This window comes from Oculina patagonica, chromosome 3, assembly GCF_052425735.1.
Source record: "Oculina patagonica isolate OP01 chromosome 3, crgOcupat, whole genome shotgun sequence".
NCBI classification, from domain to species: Eukaryota; Metazoa; Cnidaria; class Anthozoa; order Scleractinia; family Oculinidae; genus Oculina; species Oculina patagonica.
In genome coordinates this window covers 29,686,151-29,708,504 of record NC_135760.1, presented here as the reverse complement: position 1 = coordinate 29,708,504, position 22,354 = coordinate 29,686,151, and the positions used below count along the sequence as shown (strand labels likewise).

At 39.1% G+C, this 22,354-nt stretch overlaps 1 protein-coding gene and 1 long non-coding RNA gene across 3 annotated transcripts in view; one reads left to right on the top strand and one right to left on the bottom strand.

Annotated features, from left to right (window-relative positions):
• Nucleotides 1–994: 994 nt before the first annotated feature.
• LOC144647456 (RNA-binding protein Musashi homolog Rbp6-like) lies at nt 995–22,179 on the bottom strand. 2 transcript variants are annotated; one of them, XM_078507263.1, is made up of 16 exons: nt 21,991–22,178; nt 21,818–21,858; nt 21,545–21,626; nt 21,308–21,392; nt 20,892–20,933; nt 16,963–17,055; nt 15,330–15,378; nt 14,226–14,308; nt 12,883–12,979; nt 12,498–12,581; nt 11,402–11,509; nt 9,471–9,650; nt 7,582–7,778; nt 7,014–7,036; nt 5,823–5,850; nt 995–5,254 (listed from the first exon to the last, which is right to left on the bottom strand). In XM_078507263.1, exons 1-14 carry the CDS (start codon nt 22,050–22,052, stop codon nt 7,031–7,033), a joined length of 1,209 nt encoding a protein of 402 aa, XP_078363389.1. In that variant the 5' UTR covers nt 22,053–22,178; the 3' UTR covers nt 995–5,254; nt 5,823–5,850; nt 7,014–7,030. The 2 variants fall into 2 exon arrangements, with proteins under 2 accessions (XP_078363389.1, XP_078363388.1); XM_078507262.1 differs by lacking the exon at nt 7,014–7,036 and having other exon boundaries at nt 21,991–22,179.
• LOC144647457 (uncharacterized) overlaps nt 5,747–22,354 on the top strand; it is a 33,665-nt gene continuing 17,057 nt past the window's right edge. Inside the window, exons 1-3 of the long non-coding RNA XR_013569593.1 lie at nt 5,747–5,882; nt 7,206–7,242; nt 12,484–12,593. This is a non-coding gene — a long non-coding RNA (uncharacterized LOC144647457). The remainder of the gene's footprint in view (nt 5,883–7,205; nt 7,243–12,483; nt 12,594–22,354) is intronic.

The following is a 22,354-nucleotide window of genomic DNA, read 5'->3' as shown; positions in this document are numbered from 1 at the left end:
CCGAAACGTCTGGTTTATTATGAACTTTTTGGCACTGACAATATACTTTTTTCGCAATAGTCACAATTAGAAGTGCCACGCAGCGAACGAAGATTTATTCTTTAAAACTAGCGCAAAGAGAGAGTCCAGGATAACTTGCATGCGCATGCGCCAATTTCCCCCTCCCCCCCCCCCGAAATAGGGGGAAAAACCATATTCGGCAGCACTTTTGAAAACGCGCGCGCACAGATTACGAGTCCAACTACGCGACCGTGTACTAAAGCTGGATCACCGGAATAACTTTAAAAAGCCAAGCTTTCCAGTCAATGTCTACTAAAAGTTAACGACCAAAACACAAATCGCTCTCCGTCAACAATTCCCAGTATTTTGTAGCTGTTTATTGATGTGAAGGTACAGGGATAACAGAGTATGACTAGGACAGGCCAGTTGCGTCAGAGATAATGAAGAAAGTAATGAAGACGACCTTCTTGATGATGCAAAGTAAAAGCAATTGTATGAATGCTAGTGAGAGTAATGAGACTAGCGAATGCGAACTGGAAGATCAAGTCCTGTGACCACTGCCATAAAAAAGATGCTGTTTGAAGTGGAAGTAGGGCAGCAAAATTTTGGGATGGTTCCCCTTTGTACGCTGTCTTATATTTTGGGAAAGTTTCTAATGACCCCCCCTGCAAGGGAAATTTGAAAAGACCGTGCCCTCTCCCCTAAAAATAGATGCTCTAAGCTTCAAACTCATTAGGTTCATTTATAAAACAAAAAAATCCGTTTTAATTTTAATCCCAGATTAGCATTTATCGCCTCCTTCGGGCTTTAGAAAACCGCGGGTTTGGGCCAATGGGAACGCGTTAAAATCAGTCTGCAGGGGTCCACATAGCCTGCGAATACAACCGCCTCTCATTCGCTCCCGCTACTACGTAGTAGCGGGAGCGAATGAGAGGCGGCTGTTTTCGCAGGCTAGGGTTCACAATAATTATTAAAGAGAACGAAAACACAAAAATCTCTGTACAAATTTTATCCATTCAAATACAGCCATATACATCATGTTTCAAGGACTAGATTTCTGAGTGTTAAACACAGCATGACTAGGTAGATTAAAACTAGTAGCAAACGTGGCTCCATTTGATGAAACCGACGCGACAAATGGACTACATACCCAATTCCTCGAGAATGTGGACACGCGGCACAGTACAACTTCAACTTGTTACTAAACGCAGTATTACAAAGTTTTTCATGGTGTTTGTGGCAGCTTCTTAGCTACACATGATGTAGTATACCGTCAACAGCTCTTGCCCAGTTACAAAACTGGACATGATGCCTTATTCGTACCGTACTGCGCGCGTGCCGCCACACCCTCTGAGGACCTAAACTCCTATCTTGCTCTATGATAATTCGCTGTTAGAGTGGCCTATGGTGACAGCTAGCTGTAGCAATCTAATTCAGCAGCGCTTGTATTCAGTAACGCCGCGGCAAGTATGTGACGCTTATTGGCTGGTTTGCTCCAGTGGCTCCGAGGTACACGACTCCATGATCTTATACCTTACTCAGATGGACACAATAGACTTAGCATGCAGGAGCAAATTAAGCAAAATGTTTACCAGCTAGCAGTAAAAAATAATAAGGATTACAAATAAATGCCCGGACATACGGTACAACATTGCACGCGTGCACAAAAAGAATGCGGCGTGTGCGCCCCACCCCGATACTATGCTTCATCATTCTTCTTCGGAGTTGTTGCATGTTGATTGCAACAATTTCAATTAGGGCCAGTACGATTTTTGCGCGCAAAGTCGCACCGTACGACCAGGCCTGAGCGTCACAAATCTTGCCAGGTGTACCTTATAACACTCCTTATATAATAATAGTGCCTACTGTAGCTAGCTCTTCTATGGTGAAGCTTATTAACAAGTTAACGCTTTCGCTCTACGCGCGGCACCAACCACTACAATAAAGATCGCGACTTATACAAATCATCACGCTCTGTATCAAGATTTCTCTCAAAGTTTTGAACGATTTTAAGAAACCTTTGAAAATATATACTTACTCTCCTTTTTTGAATAAAATACGTTCAATAATCTCTTATCACAAACTTGTTTTCCCGCGTAAGACAGTCAATAAGTTAAAAATCACGCCTCGTAAAACACTCTTATCTGATTTATACTTTCCAATATTTAAAAATTAGTTTAAAAACTTTGGATTTTTGACATCTTTACCTTGATTTGTTGACTATTTTAGGCGGGAAAACGATAAGTACAAACGTGTGGTAGAAGATAAATTTGTTATAAAATTACGCATACGAAGGGTCTTACGTTTAAAAATCTGCTACCTACTATCGGTACTCTTTACAAGCAATACTGGTATTAATCTAACTAGTCAAATAAAATTCAGCGGGGTTTCTATTGGCCTCCCTCGCAAGCGTTACTAAAAGTCGTCACGCAACTCATCCCCATGTGGATTAGGGTTGCGTGACATCCCCAGGGGAGGCCAGAGCTGTCGCTTGAGTACTGTTCACACCAATATCATCATCATCATCACATCTATAATTAGGCTACTTCGTTTAAAAAAAGATTAATGATATTCAAGATCAGATAAGCCAGGCCAGGTTTTTAAATTATAAAAGGAACGCATTCTACACGTTCTGCAATCTTATTAAATGCAAAAAACAAACGTTTCAGTCCAAAATCGAAAAAACACAATATTGGGCTTTAGGTTTATGATTCTTGCAGCAAGGACTTGTTTTATAGCAATGACATAAAGTTTAGGTAGCCACAGCGCATTCCCCTCAAAGGAAAAAAGACACCCCCTAAAAGGTTCAAATTGCAAGAATTTGCTCTGCTGTCTCTATTCGCTAAAGAAATAGATTTGGCGACATGGTGTTATCTTTACTAATTTCTAGCCTTTCCTTGGTATTTTTCTCTACCGATCGACATTAATTCCAGCACCATTTGAGTTACACATTTTGTGACTTAAATTAACTTTTTTCCACGAGGCTACTCGTCAATATAAAAGTGAACCATGGTGCAATTTCTGTGTAGAACGAAAATTAATGCTTCTTTAGCGCAGTTTTCATATCGGTTAAATGTCTAACTGTGTAACACAATTGGTGCTGGCGTAACATGTACTTCGAATCGCCAAATGACACTTAGTTAAAATGTGAATATACTTTAAGAAATAATAGATTATAAAGATACGTAACAGATAAGAATAAATATAGGGTACTCGATTTTTTTGTGAGTACGCATTCAAATTTCACTATAGATTGGTGAATCAATTTCTTCTTGTTTTATCAGCCAGTCCTCTAATGGTTGGCTCACTCTACTTCGTTAAGTCCTGATCATTTTTTCTGTTTGAATTCGAATGACCGAAAATAAGCATGGCGGTTGAGATCGCATAAGGGTACGTCTTGAATTGATGTCCTCGTTAAATATAACAACATGCAATTTAAATGATCAGGACCTAACTTAAACATCATCTAACTTGGCGGTTTAGTTTCGCCACTTTTAAATATCTACAGCAGTTGATATTTGATAACTTATTAGAGTGGCAAAACTACTTGTTTCTCGTTCCACATTCTTGGCTGTGCGTGGCGCATGCTCACGAATAAAATCTCTTGGATTTATTATTAATTTTTCTTTTGAGAAAACTTAAATAACTTCACTCGTTCGTCGTCTTAAACTAAAACACTACCAGTGCACTATTTTTAGCTTTTTCCCGCTTGCTTCCGTCACTTATAAAGTGACATAACAAGTGATAATAAATTCCCTCACAAAATCAGCGATGAAATGCTGATGTCTAAGTTTTCTCAAAGTAACGCGGAGCAGATGAAAGCAAACACTAGAACTAATTGCAATCTGTCATTGTGACTGTTCTGATCTTATCATTGGGAACAAGCGTCCCGTCCCCGATCTGAGCCCGCGGTTTCCGTCACCAACGTTGCTTAGCAACGTGGTGTATCTTTATGTGAGCAGGTGCTTGCGCTAGTTTTTGATTTGATAATGAAAATCAGAAACTCTTCCCGCGCTTCAACAAATAATATGATAAAACGGATCCTGTTTCTCTGACTGATTCGAAGTATACAGAAGAGCTTACTCAAAATGTCACGTTGCTTTCATCTACTCCTCGTAAAAGGTCAGTTTTTGAAACTGACAAACAAAGGAACATTTTTTCATACGAGAAATCAGATCAGAAAAAAAAAGAAAACGAAACTTATTCGAGAGTGACATTTGATGTCATTAACATACACAGAATTTAACGAATACTCTGGGGGCGTGAGAGAACAGCTAACCATGTTTTCTAGTCCTATGACGCTACACTGTAGTTTAACTTGATACCCAAATATACCTTAACTATTCCATACCTTACTTTGTGCAGAACCGTGCATTTTATCTATTTCAATTGCGTTAACTGTTAACGCTGACATGACTGTTCCTTTTTAATCTACAAATCTCACTAATTAGCCAAAACTATATCTAGTTGCTATACGTCTTTTGCGACAAAAATTGAAAGAATTTTCAAATGAAGTTGAAGACCTTTGAAGCACAGTAAAAGAACGGTTCTGTTTGTGGTACTGTGATGTTGCAAAATCAGAAGGATGATTTTTGACACCGATTTTAGAGAGTCTATGTCTTTCTTCATTATCAAAGATCAAGAGAAAATTGTTCTTTTTCCATTTCTGAAGAAGTTCTGCCGCTTTTTAAATATAGTTTATTTTCGTTTCTAAAATAAAACAGTGTTCCAACATGTCAACGGCTTTGAAAATTCCTTGAATTTTAAAAATTTAATTGAAGCTCTAAAAGTCACGTGCTAATCACGTTCTATTCACGTGCTTGTGTTTCAGGAATCAAACAATATGACCCTGAGTCGCGGGTAATCTGGACTCTGGAATGTGAGTCGGGTTGATTTTCTAACAATAAAATTGGCTGTAATAACTGCCAAAAACAAAAAACCTACCCACACCAAGTCCCACCAAACCGCTTTAAACTCTTACTACAACCAAATTTAAGAAACTTTTATGCGTTTGTAAATCTAAGAAAAAACCTTACACCTTACGGGAACCAAAAATTCATATCTCTACAGCTACTTTGACTATTAAAAATGATTTCCCTAACTTCTTGCAAACACTAGGTGGGGATAACATTTGGATTTAAGACGTGTCGGATTGAGTCAATGTAGTTTGGTACCTTACGTCGGCAACATCAAAAGTAGAATTTTGACTTGAAACAAGTTACATTGACACTTGACCAGGGTTCCAAGAAGAAGCCTATAAAACAATCAATATCACGACGGTCAGAATAAAACAGATTGAGAAATAAATTACAAAGAATATTTTGAATTAGACTTTGAGTAGTCTCTCTTTTTGCTTTAAAATCCGTGGAACAAACGCAAAAGTAGCGCGCGAATAGAGCGCGAAGTTCGAGCGGATAGCGGCGAAGCCGCGAGCAGCGAGTTTTCGCTCGGTCTGGCGCCCGCGCTGCTCGTCGCTGCTCGCAATTTTTGTTTTCGTTCCACGAAATTTTGAAGCAAAAAGAGAGACTGCTCGCAGTCTAATTTTGAAGCTTCCCCCCTGAAATAGACTAGACTGACTCCCTTCCGCGCGAATAACGCGATTGAGGAAACCCAGGAGGGTAATGGCTCCTGAGGAAACTTAGGACTGGGTCGACAGAGAAAATTTGTATCGATTTGTATCTGGTTCCAGACCCCTTCTGACAATCCTGAAATACAGGTTTACATTTCATGAAAGTACACGTGTGTTGGAAGAGCTTACGAGCGAAGCGTATGTATACATTGTACATGCATAAGCTTGTTAAAGTATTTAAATCATTACTTACCACAGCTTCTTCAGTGCCCAACGGCAATCTGAAACAAAGGAGGAGAACAAGATAAGCTGAGTAAGTACAAAAGTTTAAATTATAAGGTTTTGCGCAGAGCAGAACGCGGCTGCGAAGGTGCGAAAATATTTCTCGCTGGTCAAAAAAGTCTTGAGTGTTTAAGTTTGTATGTCAAAGCAACAATTTCAGTGTGTTAAGCTGTTATAAACTTGTTAGAAATATTTCTAAAACATGTTTTAATAGTGCTAGTGTGGGATGAACTGGAAAATTAAACGTGAAAGAATGCACAAATTTGACTGGAAGGAAATCTTCGCGCAGTTGTGTGACATCTTCGTTGCCTGGTCATTGTTTATTGCCAGGCTTTATTTCAGTGCATTTTGATTCAGCAAGCAGTTTACATATATAAAGACTTGTTCCCTCTGCATTTTAACTTTTTAGAAACGTCGGAAATGTATGTTCTGCAAGCAGACAAGACCAATTACCATGCGTTCATTGACGCAGTCACGTCGCAGTGTTTCGACTACACGTCTAATTCTAGCCAGCAATCCACCACAGTAAAATCTTTGTTAACCAAATTCTTCAGTCGTTTTGTTATGTACATTAAAAAAAAAACTAGACTGTGTTTAACATGAAAGTGAATCTACTATTTATGGTGTCTTATGGTTATAAACACATGCTCTAATTTTATATGGATTTGTAAACACAAACTGAAATCATGTGTAATTGCTTGCTTAATTGTAAGAAAAAAAATGAAAACTGTCAAACTCTCTGTGACTCTTCTCTCAAAGAGATTATGCTCAGGCAAGATAATCAGAAGAGAAATACATGCAACAGGCAATAACACTTGCACTAGTTTTCACCACTGGTTTCCGAGGGTCTCAAAGGCTCCCTTATCTTTTCACACATGCATGCCTGTGTTTTGTGTTTCTTAACTACCAAAGTATAGCACATAAAAAATCTAGCTTCTGACAGAATTATGGTACAGTGGAGCCCCATTTATCAAGTCAACAACAGGTCGATTAAATCTGGCCATATAAAGAAGTTCTTTTAATATTGCCAGAGCTTTCGTTTGCGTCAAAATACAGTGGCCGTAATAATGAGGTGGCTGCATATTTAACTGGGTGACCACAAGGTGTGTGCTCAGTATTAGAGAAAGCAATGTTTTATTTCTAATATTATTAGAATACTTACAATGATGCACTCCTCCGTCAGAACTGTCAAAATAAATTGGAATGATAATTAATGAATTGGATTGCATTGTAATTTGTGAATACTGCTATTTTGTTTTGGTGGCAATTTTCTTTTTAGAACAAGTCAATTTTGGTCCTTTTCTTTGACTTTGGTCTTTACACAAATTACATTTTTTTGTACTTTACAAATTAGGTGTTTTAAGGACGAGAGGAGGCATCTAGCATTGAAGGTATTTAATGTGTTAAGTTTATAAATTATATATATTTAAAAACACATATTTAATTTATGTTAATTTATCAAAAAAGTAAATTTAATGATAGCTACATAATATTTATGATATTATTTTATAATGAATACATAATAAAGTGGATACTGAGTAAAGTTTAGGATTTATGTTGGTTTTATATTTAAAGTAGAATTTGATTTTGTTAATAGATCCAAGTTATTTGCAATAACTAATAAAGTTCTTCTGCTACTGTCATTGATTCAATTTCAAAGTGAAACAAAACAGGCCATAGAAGACTTAAAGAAGAAACAATACTGTATTTATAGTTGCTCCATGTCTTACCGTTATGGCATGGCCAAAGCCTGTAGGCTGAGGGCTGGTGGCTGTATACCCCAGAGCATCCACTGAAGTATTTGCGGCAGAGTTGATATAACTGCTTAGGTCCTGAACAGGTCCTGGGCTTGTTGCAGCTGTGGCAAATGCTCTAGACACTGGAGAGGGTGGGGGTGGACCAAATGCTTGGGTAGGGTAGTTCATACCTGTTTATAAATTTGCGTTAGTAAGATAATTATCAGGTTTTGTACTGTATAAAACAGAAATGAAAATGCTATGTAGTGTGGAAAAGCTTGAGTGATCTATACATAATAATTATTATCAGTATTATTACAGGCTTTTATTCTATTTTTATTTTTCATTCAATGTTGTAATTTTCCTTTTTTGTGTGGTGTGTTATCAGGGGCGTAGCTAGCCTATAGGCCCGTAGGCCTGGGCCTACAAATTTTTTAGCCCGCTCATATGTTCATGTATAATAGAGAGCAATTCAGGCCGAACACTTTCAAGATGAAATAGAAAGCAATGTGCATTGCAAATATCGCAAATAACCTTTCGCGATTGGTCAAGTCTCAAGTAAGTAGAAACTCGGAAGATTTATAGAGTAGCTAAGTGATAGGGTATGTGTCGTTAAAGACAAGTGCGTTTACATATTTGGCAATGAGTGAAATTTGGCCTGTTCTGTGTAGTAAAATGTAAAAATTTAGCAAGTGCTGTGAAATTGCAATTTTGAGCATTCCTCCCCCCCCCCCCCCCCCCCATGCATCCCCCACCTAGAAGCGGCCGGGCCTACAACTCTTCAGAAAGCTGGCTACGCCCCTGGTTATGACTTTCATATGCATCCCATCTAATAAATAGGTTACACTGTATGCAGCATGAAATCACCAATGGATACAAGTGATAATTGTTTAATGACTGACTGGTCATGAGGGAAACAGTTTGTATAAATTCCTTTTCCTGAACATCTCATTGACAACAAGATTTGCTAAACACTAAATATAACCAGGTTTATAGCCAGGAAATCATTTGTAGTTCCCTTATCAATTATATCTTGGAGAGAATGTTTGAGGAGCCTTGTACAAGTGTACTTGTAATAGTAGATGTGTTACCGTATTTTCTCGATTAAACGCCGGGCCCCGTATTAACGCCGGGTCTCAGAGCTAGCGTTGTAAGTAAGCCTTCCAGGCATTTATTTGAGGTGTAACATGCTTTAGGTACGATGGCAAATTACGTTTATGTCACAAATAATGATTTAAAACCCTTGTTTAATAAACATTTTGCTCCAATAAACTGCACCATCCAAATAAACGCCGGATCCACGGAGCCAAGTTTTAAATAAACGCCGGGGGCGTTTAATTGAGAAAATATGGTAATTAACATTTGGCTTCATGCTTTAGAGTGCACTATCGAGTTATGGTGCATGCAAGAAGTTTGGAGAGCATGAAAGAAGCATGAGAGTGCATGAGGCAACAGACAAGAGCAACTCTAGCTTCTTAAGTGCTCTCCAAACTTCTCAAGTGTACCATAACTCAATAGTGCACAGCTTAAATACATGTAATGAACTAATCATTTTATAACATTATCGGCGGAAATGTACAATAAAACCCACACAAGAAAATCATTTTCTGGTGAAGTGATTTGCTTGGTGTACCACATCAGGGATGCAGCTAAGATTTCCAACAGCTGAAATTTTCTTGATCACAGACAGAAAATTTGGCTCACATTAACTTAAAGATCAAACAGACCTGGTTTTAATTAGCCAGAAAAATCAAGTCTTCAGGTGGTTATTCTTTCCGCTTTATGCCTATCATTAACATCTCTGACTATAAATTTGGATTATGGTGCAGGCTTATGTATGCTGTATTTGATTGCAAAGCTCTGCTGGCTATGTTTTAATGTACCTTGGTAGTCAGTATAATCTTGCATGGCTGGATTAACTTGTGGAATATCAGGTGGTCTGTTAGGCCCTGAACGTCCTCCCTGGCTATTAATGGCGGCATATTCAGCATAGTACTGACCTCCTGCTGCCCGTCCTCTCTGATCAGGAGGGTTCATATAACCAGCAGGGTAACCTGTGAATCCTTTAAGAAACATAAATTGTTAGTTTTAAAGACCAACAACAATCTTCGACCATGCTCCACATTAAGTAATTTGGATTTTAATTTCATTGGGAAATCCATGCTTGAATTGATTGTTTACTTTATTTTACAGTGCGACGCACCTTACTGTGGCCACCCAACAAACTTTTTTACAAGTGTCATCTTGTAATATTTAACGTTTACACTGCGTTTTGTTGATAAATACGATGCAACAAGTATCTATTTGATCTTATTCAACTTTGCAAGGAGGCATGTTCCTCAAACAAATGATAATGTGACGAGAGCACACTTGTAAAAAAAGTTTGATAGGTAGCCACGGTATGGCGAGTCGCACTGTAATTGGGGCAAACTCAACAATATTACAGTACCGCTCAAACGTAAGTTACCACCTCTCGTCTCGTTTCTCGCGAGACGCGTCTCGTTTCTCTCGAGACGCGTCTGGTTTCTCGCGAGAGTCAGTGAAGCATTCAGTATGGAATATATTCAGCATGGTTAGTGAAAGGCCACATTAGATAATAAGTGTTTTTCACTTTTACATGCTACTCTCTTGGAAGAAACCGTGGCCTAATAGGACTTGACTCTTGGGAAAGACACTTTACTCTCACAGTGCCTCTCTCCACCCAGGTGTATAAATGGGTACCGGCAAATTTACTGCTGGGGGGTAACCCTGCAATAGACTGGCATCCCTTCCACAGGGGAGTAGCAATACTCTTAGTCGCTTAATGCTGCGAAAACCCCGATAAGCTTTGGCTGTATGGGCCAGTTGGCTCGGACACAGACTATGCTACTCTCTTCAAATAAAGACTTCACTTCAGTCAGAAAGTTCTTACTAAGGGGTGATAGAAGGGTGATTCTGATCAAAACATTAACTACCATTTTATGAGTAAAATCCAAAATGGATGATTTACTTAATATTAACAATGCATCACAGGAACTGCCAGTTGGTTGAAGTCGTGTATGCATGAATAAATTCAAAGTTGTGAATAAATCTTTAGGATTAGCAGCACAGATCAAATTGTTTAGTTCCAGAAAATATCCATACTCACCCCATGAAAGGTCATTGGAAATTCCTATGGGCTAGAGGGTCTCAAAAGCCAAAATTTGTTAAGGAAAGTATGGGGCTTAACTGGAATTTCCAGAGGGGTGGGGGGATTCAAAACAAAAATTCTTCAATGGGAGGGATATGGATATTTTCTGGAACAAAACATTTTAGCGTGAGTCACATGGCTTGTTCAATCTGTAAGTGCACAGTTGTACACATTACAGACCTTATTTGTGACAAAGGAAACCCCGTTTCAGGTAAAAACATGAAATTTCTGAACCTATAGTTGCTGGGACTTGAAGGGACATGCCCTTAGGACATATCACAGCAACATGAAGCTGGAACAAAATCACAACTTTTACATACACAAGAAATTGTAGCAGAGACTGGGACATGTACATTACAGCAGCATGTCTCCTGAAAAAGATATAAGCACACACGAGGGAAGATGTGGCTGCAACACGACCCTGCTACACTTTCTTGTATGTGTACATATTGTGATTTTGTTCTTGCTGTATGAGGGCTGCTACATGTCCCTACATGTCCTTTCACTGCACAGTGAAATCCTAAACAGTGGTATTTACAGCTGTGAATAACAACTTGTGACATGCAATCTAAAGAGATTAATCATTACATGTGTAATAGTATGATTGTAAAATAGTCAAAGCAAGACAGTGATGGCTTAACTCACCAAGCATTCCTGGATAGTTTCCCAGATATCCCCGACCTTTGCCTCTCACTTGCCTATTTTGTGCTGCAAATGCTGCAGCAGCCGCAGCAGCAGCTGGGCTGTAGCCACCTGATCATAGATTTAAAATTAAATAATCAGAGCTATGGAAAATACATAAATGTTAATGCATGAGCATTTTGAATTGTAAGCATGCTTTGGCCTGCAGTGTGTATGTTTCGTGGATGTTTTTTGCACACCATTTGAGTCATTTTCCCCCTTCTTCTAATGATTTTGCAAATGTTTTATGAACAAAGAAGAAGGTAAAGGAGGATTTAGTTCTTCAGGTATTTATGCCTTTAAAATTATTGCAAGTCTTTGTGTTCTAGTGAAATTTCAGCTGGTTATAAGCTCTCCTTTAGCTGGTAAAATTAGCCGACACACCTTAGTTACATCCCCGGTGAAAGTTGTAATTTTCGTTTTCTACTCCAATATCTGGGAAATTTGCATTCCAGATGGGAGACTAGGAGTTGGAAGTTCCAAGGTAAGCCTGTGCTATCCTACCTCCCATAAATGGACACATCCCATGGGTGGTGTGTGGAAACTGATTTATGGGTTCCTGCTTATTAAATAGATTTAGCCAAGCCTAAAAGCTCCCCGATAATTTACTGACCACGGACATAAAATAATGGTCTTGAGTCCGCGATCCAATAGAAAAACCATTTTCCGGTCAGCGGTCAACTTTATAAAAACTTGTCTCCTCGATGAGTTATACACCTGAGCCCGCGATATAGTCATGTGATACTGGTCAGCGGACACCTTGTGTTGACAGCTGTCAATTGACCATAACGTGGATGCCCAGTATCAAAGATGTTAGCGTTTATTTATAACTGAAGTGGGCGACGTACGTACGTACGGACGCGCCCGCGAGCCATGCCGCTTGCCATGATGACCATGTAAACTCAAGTTCATGGTTTTCCTATTTCTGTCGATTTTCTATGGGTATGGGGCTCCGCTCTGCGGCCCTCCGTGCCGCTGTGGAGCTCCGCTATTAGAAGTCCAACAATGCTACATTATTTTAATTAATTTGACCCATTAATTAACAGTGACATCCAAGTACCTGGAAATGGGTAGCTACCAAAACCTGGACCAAAACTGGATGGTGCAAAACCACGAGGAAACCCAGGAGCAAAGGGATTGTACACTGTGAAAAAATGTAAGTTGAAGTTAGAAGTGTTGCATCAATATGGTCATGTTAGATCTTCAGTGGAATTCAGTTTATCCAAAGGCTGAAGTGTTCCACATAAAATTAAGAAAACAACTAAGCTTAATTTGTTCACAGAAGAAAACTTTACCATAATAATGTCAGGTGGTCAAATATCTTATTCTCTCAATCAAATGCAGGGGGTATTTATTAAAATCTTAGCCTTGAAGACATGGTGTTTATTTGGGTCCTGGCAGTTGATCAAGAAAATATGGTAAACATTGGGTTTCATTGTACTTACAAAATCCTCGCCCCGTGCCAAAGGTTCGACCAGTCCTACCACGCCCACCTTGCAAACTTTGCATCACTTCTCTAGGTTGTGCTTTCTTAACCTCGGTCTGCAAAGCAATTAGAATACAAATTCACATTTGCTTTGGTTTTGCATTACTACACTTTGTGATTGAGTTAAAAATCTGGTGACGCTTTCTCATCCAATTGCTTTCATGAATTTTCCCATACATGTATGTGGCTACATGTATTTTCTTTGAGTTTTTATTGATTCACTGGATTGGGCGATTCCAGAAAATATCCGTACCATACCACGGACAGCTTTTTGGAAATCTGAGGGCAAGGGGGGGTTTTTTGAACTGGAATTCCGAAGGCATGGGGGGATACTTACGATTGGAATTTCGAAGGCATGGGGGAGTTCCAGATCTTGGATTTCCAGAGGAGACAACAAGAGTGTGTTTGTTGAAAATGCTTATTTTGTGGACTACCAATTTGCAAACAAAGCACGAACTGACGACCGCCTCGCGGAAGCAGGATGCAAGACAAGTATCGATCGATCGATCAGGCATGTGTTTGCGTTCATTTACAACAGAAAATGATAAAATGTGGGTTATACATCAAGCTTCAGAGGCCTTAACATTGATGAACTTCTTCATTTGCTCTTTGTTTTCTTGTCAAAGCGGATCCACAAAACATTTAGTCCATACAGTGGAGTGGGAAACTCTTTTGCTACGCTTCGAGACGCCATTTTGAAGAACATGGGGTTGGGAGCGACTGCTGACCCAGAAGGCTCAAATTCAAGATGGCGGATATGTCAGTGCACTCGATCGTATTATCTTCCGTTTTTACACACATGCATCACATGATAATCTTATTTTAATACTCTGCACCAGTTTGGGGCAATGTAAAGTTAATGTAGGTTGTATCTGTTGAACAAGGGTAAGGAAAAAAGTTTTATTTTTTTACATTTTCATCCCAGAATCTCTTGAGTCATAATGACTGTCTCTATGTACAGATCGAGTCATTTGAAAAAATTTGATGTAAAAATATGCCACATTCGGCGTATTTACGAACCCCGATGGAAATTCTAGAGGGCTTGACTTAAAAATGAAAAATCCGAACGGGAGGGGGGGGGGTTAACGATTATGGAATTCCGAGGGCATGGGGGGATAACGCATTTTGGAATTTCCGAAGGCAAGGGGGGCTAAAATATGGAAGCCGTCCGTGGTATGGTACGGATATTTTCTGGAATCGCCCATTGTCTGTTGTTGTTGTTTTTTGATTGGCCAGAGTTATTGCTTTTACGATACTCAATTAAAAACTGCTCTACTGCAATATTTAATTAATATTTGTTACCTTTTTATCATTGATGAGATGAAACTGCTCTTCACAGGCACTTTCAGCAGCATCTTCAGTTTCAAAAGTTACAAAACCAAAACCTTAAAATTATTAATAATCTGCTGTTAGTACTTTTTCTCAAGAATGAAATGGCAACATGGTCAATATAGTTTTGTAGTAAAAGCACGTTGTTACACTGTAAAACAGGGCAAAAATATGGATGGACAAACTTATGTAATAGGGAGCTAAACTTAGTGGAAAAAATAGTGGAATAATAAAACCCTTATTTGATGGTTCAACATACAATACAAGCTGACATTTTGCTCATTGCTTGTATTTTTCCAAGCCCGAATAATACAATGCAAATCGCAAAATGTCCACAATATTATATGTTAAACCATGGAATAAGATGTTTATATTACATGTTACGTATTTTATTATATCCTTTTTACTGTGATACAAAATAGTTGGTAGAATTCATGTTGGTAATACAATGGAATCTGGATTTTTCCAACTTCTAAGGGAAATGAAAGTTGGTTTAAAAAATTGGGAGTTCAAGAAACTGGGAGTTAAACTGCAGTGTCAGACAGAATCAAATCCAAGGGAAACTGTTAACAACTTTTTGTTTTAGTTAATCGGGTGGTTCAACAAATTGAGGGTTCCCAGAAATCAGGATTCTACAGTCTACCTTATTGTTACTTATTTTCGCAGGAATTTAATTTCATGAAAATGTAATGGGCAATATTCGTGGGACTTCATATTCGCAATTTGGCCAAAAAGTACGTTTAAAACATAAAAAATAGAAAACATGAAAAATATTTGTTTTTCACGGGTCTATAAATTCAAGATTTTTTGAAAATCATGAAAATTGCGAAAATTAAATCCCGTGAAAATAAGTAACAAATTATAAGGTACATATCCTTTGGCAAAAATATGCCCCCCCCACCCCCCTCCAAATAAATTATCATGTATCTTTGTGACCAAGAGCACATACTCAGTGTGTTAGTAGCATCAAGTCGTCATAATCAGTAGTATTTTGAGGTCAGATTTGATTATAAGCAGTCTCTCCCTCAAATGTTTCCCTTATGCATCTCTATTTAGATTCTTTAATTCATGGCTTACCTCTATGTCTACGGGTAACTTTGTCAAACATAAGCTTGGTTTCTGAGACCTAAGATAAAACAAGAAATAAAGTTAATGATGGTAATATCAAAAGTTATAGGTAAAAAAAAATCAATAATTTTTATTGTTCCTCAAAATACCAAGATTTGAAGAGAATTTTTGAGAATAAACCCCACTCTGTGCAGGTGATTCAACTTCATTTAAATAAACTATGCAAACAAACAAACAAATAAACAACTAATACAGATCTTAATTGTCCCCTCCCCAGTGGGGTTTTTCAGGGCCAATGTAAACAAACAATGTTCACAAATATTAAATGAACACAACTTGGGTAAAAATCCCAACTGGCAGGAGGAGACTATTGGCTATTTACAAGCATGGCTGCAGAGTTGTACTCAGAATTACCAAAAAAACACCAGCTAGTGCTCAAAATGGGATATGAATCTGTGACTAGCCTGTTCCAGGCTCTCGGTAGATGAAGGGGAAGCGAAAAACGCGGGCGAGCGAGAAAAAAACGAGGGGGGACGAAGGCGAGTGAAGGAAAGAGAGCCTGTAAGAATTTCTTTAACGACCCTCTTCCGGTATAGCAGGAGCTGCTATACCCTCTGATTGGCTGATTTTGACAGTAATGTCAACACCTCGGAACAAGCGTCAGTCAGAAAGATAAGCGAGCGCGGTTTACGAGTCATCATCGATCTCAAGAGACAAAGCGCTCGATCAAATTAATGCAAGAAGCATAACCTTTACAACACAGAGTGTCTCTCTAAAACCAACTTTAATTTTTCTCGAAGTAAAGCCTCAACAGTCTCTGGAGAAGCCGCACAAAGATTTACTTAATTGTCATCCATGATATGATACAAACAGGCCCGGCATCACAATTATTAAATGCAAGTAATCATCATTTTCACGGATAAATTACTGACCCTGTCCTTCCAAAACAAACATCTTGAGAGCTTAAAGCATATCTTGCAAATAGAAATGAGCCAAAACAAACCGCACAAGCGAAACCTGTAGCAAATATAATTCATTACTCAGTACTCTACAAACAGGAAACCATGCGGCCCAGACCTTTGGCCTCGCGCGAGAAACAGGAGAACATCTCTAGCTAATTGACAGAATGTCATTTTTACTTCTCAACACCTCATTATCTGAAAAGTGGGCGGAAGAGGGTCGTTAAAGAAATTCTTACAGGCTCTCCTTCCTTCGCCTTCGTCCCGCCTCATTTTTTCCTCGCTCACCCGCGCGCATTATTCGCTCTCCCATAACTACCGAGAGCCTGGAACAGGCTAATCTGTGACCTACAGATTAGCTCTACTTGCAAAGTGTGATATTGTTTATGTATTTTTTAAACATGTACAGTCCTTTTTCTATCCTGCAATAAATTCCTGTTCCCCAATTTATTCCTTTAAAATTTGCACGGTGCCCCTTGGGTGACACGTCAAGCTGATGGTAAATGTGCTGGGTTTATTATTAATCAAAACCAGACAAATTTACTTTCAAATAACATTTAACAACATTATGCTGTTAGTTGTCCAAGATATTTTCACCAGAAGTATTTCAATTTTATGAACTGTGTGGCTTAGGTGAATGCTGTGAGAAGCAATGACACCTTTTTAGTTTTACTTACACTTACTTCTCCATATTGCTTAAAATAATTAGTCAAATCCTCTTCAGTAGTAGAAGCAGACACACCACCAACAAAAATCTTTTTCGTTCTTGTAACCATCTGCAGGGAAAAATTTTACAGAACTGCTTAGGAGAAAAACTTAAGACTTACTTGACCAGTACTGTTTATTAATAACATTGTAAGAGTATGGTCTGTATTGTTAAGTAAACAAATGGTCACTGCAGTTGAGTAGGATGTATTATAATTTTCCCAACAATTTTATGTACAGCCAAACTGGGTCACCCTATTTGGCTGAGTGGTACAGTATTTCCTTTCTCTCAAATAAACATATAGTATTGCCCTAAACCAACAAATAAAAGCTAACCACTCGCAAGCTGGAGTGAAAATGAGCATTTAAATTGGTGCCATTCTGTCATTCCCCCATTCTCCCAAATAGAGTCAGCTTTCAAACTAACTACCATATATGATCCCACATAGTTAACCCAACCAAAGAATATTTTAGGTGGGGGTTGGGGCTGGGGAGGGCAATTTTTTTTTTTATGCCCACTTCAAGATGGCCGCCACTTACGGTCGTCGACTGGTAACTAGTACCGGTTAGCCTGCTATGCACTCCGGTTAGCCTACTATGCACTCTGGTTAGCCTACTATTCACTTCGGTTAGCCTACTATGCACTTCGGTTAGCCTACTATACACTTCGGTTAGCCTACTATGCACTTTGGTTAGCCTGTTTACGGTTAGCTATCGATATTTGTAAGGGAAACACGATATATAGTTAAAATTTACGAATTCTGGGAGCCGGCTCCCGGTGGCGTAGCGGTATCACACTCGCTTTTCAGGCAGATGACCCGAGTTCGATTCCACCCCGGGGCACATTATATCGAACATTTTCCTTTTTCCTCTTTCATAAAATTCGAAAAAAAAAACTAAGTGTCTAAAGTGGGCGTAAAAAAAAAAAATTGCCCGGGGAGGAGGGAGTGGTTGGGGCATATTATGTGTTGTGCCCAGGCTACACTCTAGCATTGTTTCAAAAGCAATTGCTTTATCAGAATGGCAGGTCAGAACCAGGTCAACTCTTATCTATTGTTTTGTAGCAGAGATGTGGTGGAGGTACATGCAGTAAAAACACCAAACTTTTTAAGAGAAAAGACAATAATTCCAGTTGACTAATATAACCGTGGTTTAGAAATTAAAAACAAATGCATTTAAAACACAGCATTTCTTTGTGTTCTACAGGCCTTTGCGACATTTTTTAATTGCATTGCGCAATATTTGGTCTTGTTTTACAGACATGATGTGAAATTACGATTAAGTCTGAACATTTGAGATGAACGCTAGGCTAATATTGCCACATAACAATATCTTGTTTTAATTTTCTTGTTGCAAGGGGTTAAAGGTTAGAAAGATGCAGCCTGTTTCCTCGATAAAATTGCTACAGCCAAGCAGGTTACAGACATGAAAGTTTTAAGAAAAAAATTGATTTATGCAGTGCCACTAAAATAGCAATGACTATATATCACAAAATGAATTTGTAATTGAGCTCAAGGCTGAGTTGAATTGCAAAGACAATGCGACGCCACAAGGTCACAGAAATGTTTGGTCTTCGGTGCACGCTATTGTCAATCAGACATTTTATGTAATGTAACATGAGTTATTGAAATGCAAGATGGTAAGAGTTTTTGAATAATCATGCTATGAAATGTCATGCAGCTATGCATCGACCTATCCAATGTCTGCATAGAAATTATCAAAGGCAAAAATACAGGAAAAGGGAAAATGAAAGTACCAAACAGACATTAAATTGTATGAAATGGTATTATTCATATAAGGCAACAAGGTTCTTGTGTTCTTCCAATGCAATTAGAAGGAAGCCATTTAATTTAGGTAAACTTGAAGGAACAAGCCCTTTTGTGAAAAGTTTTCAGTTAAAAACCTGAAGTACCCTTTCCTTGTTCAACGTTTTCTCTGATCTAGAGAGCATGTTCACAGGCCTGCATTAAAACAACTGAAGAATCAAATCATGGGATTTTTCTCAACCACTAAGCTATAATGAATGCCTTTCACTGAACAGCTCAATATTGCATCATTTGTTTATTTAAGGTCCTCATTACAATATAAAAAGAATCCGTAAACCTTTTGTGATGAAGCAGCTTAGTTGCTCCAAATTGGGCGTAAAACATATCTCGGGACATAACTTAAACTGCCCAGATTTTATGAGCGACGTATTATGGAATAACATTCAAACACCTCCACGAATCTTTATGAATATTCATACGATTCGTTTTACAAAAACACGGCTAGCCTCCCTTGAGAGAAAGATTTAACTGTGGTTTCACTGTCACACAACAAACCACAGTTTTCATCCCTAGCTAAATCGAAACTTCGTTGTCGCTTACAATGTACGTTTCTTAGTCAGGAAGTTTTAAATGGCTTTTACAGGAAATAGCAATTTGAATATATTTACTTTCGCATCAAATAGGTGTGAAGAAGGACTTTGAAAGGACATGATAAAAGCAACCAGTGGGCAGTTTGTGTAATAAGTAGTTTATTTTACGTTTTCTGGGGGAAGGGAGATAGAGTTTGCTTGATGTGCGGTGTTTCTGTCGGTCTGTTGGCTCGGTGTGCTTGTGTGACACCGACGCCACAAGCTCGGTCACAAAATGTGACTAATGAACAGACGCGAGGGCAATATTATTTCAACTCGTAAGATTAAAATGAAACCCCGTTTGCAGTGTGCCCGTAGATAAAAATAACCACATTTTAAAGATAATTTACCGCTTTTGTAAGTAGGATAAAAAAACTAACGATTTCGATTCATGGACGTTCGGGTGGCAATGTTAATTTTGGAAATATTTTCTTTTGAATTACCATTTCCAACCTGCGTTCTAGGTGCTAAAGTCATGTCAGCTCGAGCGTGCATGTAGCAAGCAATTATTCATAAGTTTCTTTGAAACAATACAAAGATCCACACCTTAGTCTGACTTGTTTTGACCCGAAACAAACACACCAGCCAAATAACAATCTTCCAAGGCAGCTACAGACTCACGAAGGGTGTTTGTTTAACATAAAATAAATTCTGAAACCGGCCTACTCGAAGTTGACATGCTAAAATACTATCTTTCAACCAAAGACCGTCTGCTACCGAACCAGCAGGATTTGACCGAGGTGTCGTTCAACGAATCGACAGAGAAAGGGTGGCAAAATACCGCGCGTGAACACATTCACAGCTCAACTTGTAGCTCCCTTTGTTGTCTTTATATAGAATAGGTTTTGAGAACCTGTAATTATTCAATTTTTACTGAAAACATACAAGAAAAGAAATAGTCTGTTATAAACAACAAAGCGCTTCGGCGAAGCAGCCTTTCGGGAAAACCCCCAAAATATCGCGTGTTTGTGAGAATATAAACTCAGCTCTCGACCGGTCGGCCCACCGTAGGAGGTGAGCGTGTCCCTTTAGCTTCCACATTCACTCGCTCAATTTATTTTGGAGTGGGCGTTGTGACGAGGCAAACAAGTTGGAGCAGCAATTACGCTTACAATATTGTTTTGAGCCGTTAGAATTTGGACAAACCGACAAAAAACAATTCGCTTCCCAACTGTCGAGAACCCAATAACTCGCTTCCCTTCGCGTCGACCGGAGCTGGCTTGCGATCGTCGAATTTCCGTTTGGGGCGGCCTTGAAAAGGCTAACGCTTTGCAAATTACGCTCAAAATGCTAACATAACAGCGTGAAACCTCAAGACAGAACTTAGCATTGCAGTTCTTAAAAGGGCCTTAACATTAATAAATGTCCGCTCGCTGAAATCGAAAGCCGCTGCAGCTCTGTTGTCAAGCAAACAATTCGCAATCCTGATCTTTTGATCGTGATGCACATCACACGATATTTAAACACCCTTCCACGCTAAATTTAACGCACTTAATAATGACAAGTTCTTACCTTTGGTTGAGGTCTCTTAGGCACAGCGACTTTAGGATCAATCTGCATGGATGTTAAAAAGATGTACAAGGTGTCAGCGTGCAGTTGGTTAAGCTCGCTAAATTGAAGCTCGGAGAACATCTTAACATTACAATGGCTTCGTCGTGTGAATTTAATTTTCCCCAGACACGAACATCATTTAAAGCGAAAATATACCTCTTCTTCAGTTAAAAGACGGTAAATTGAAAACTAAAACATGGCAACTAAGCTATGGCAGTATGTTTGACCGAAGGAGTCTACTGGAAGCTTTAGATGCCCAGACCACATCAAAATTCGAACACACCAGACGTTTGCAGATGGAGCGTGAAAATTGGTCTTGAACGAATCCATCTCTATGGCGCGCGCAAAAAAATAATTACAAAATTTTCTGTACAAACCTTTTTGTGGTCGAGTTCGTGCTGGCCTGCTTTCAACACTTCTTCTACAGCGGATGGATCCTTAAAAGTTACAAACCCAAACCCCCTGCAATATGGATACAAAAACAGAAAAGCCACCATCATTATGTTGCATATTGCATATTCTTCAGACATGCCATTTACAATACAAAGCTGATCGCGTTTGCTGTCTGAGCTGGAAGGAAGAAAAGGTGTTTCATCAGCAGCCTCAGCATTTACCTTGATTGTTTAGTGTTCGGATCCATCATAATCAAGCACTCCTTTAAGTCACCATATTTGCTAAAGTACGCCGACATTCCCTCTGAAACAGACGAGAAATGGACCGTTACGGAACCGTGAACTTAACCACAACCGATTGTTTGAAACGTGACTCATCTCAGCTCATTTTGTCGCCGCAAAAAACAAAACTCGATCGCTGATTTTGGAGGAATAGAATGTTCAGCGAATGCGTTAGCACACGCCGTTTTTACAAGGATAAATAAAATGCCTAACCTGCGGTAGTTTCCCAACTCAAGCCTCCGACGAACATCTTCCTGTTGGAGAAGAACGGAGGGCAGATGAAATTTATGCTCACAAGAAATTTGCTCAAGTCACACCATCATTTCGATCGAATGAAACACGAAGTCGTTTGGCCGCAATTCAGCTAGCGGAAGCGAATAACTTACCCCGGATCGTTCTGGAGGTCGACTTTGGAGGCTCCTGAGGGCTGTGGGCTATCTGCCTCCATTTTTCCTACAACTACAACTAAACAAGAGATAGGCCAACGAATACCGACACGTGGATATTATATTCGGATTGGTTCGTGATGGGTGGTAATTTGGCGCCATTTGGAACTGGCACCAATGCTCTTGATTGATTGTGAGCTGTGGTCATTCGTGATTGGTCCACGAACGTTTCCCTCGCGACGCCGTTAGAAGCCATCATTGATCTGACACATGTTTGAATGAGTCCCGCCTTCCCCATTGTCCTTCACCAAGCATGTCGAGTCTTCATTCCTTTCATTGGGTCAAAGTAATGAGACCCTAGAGA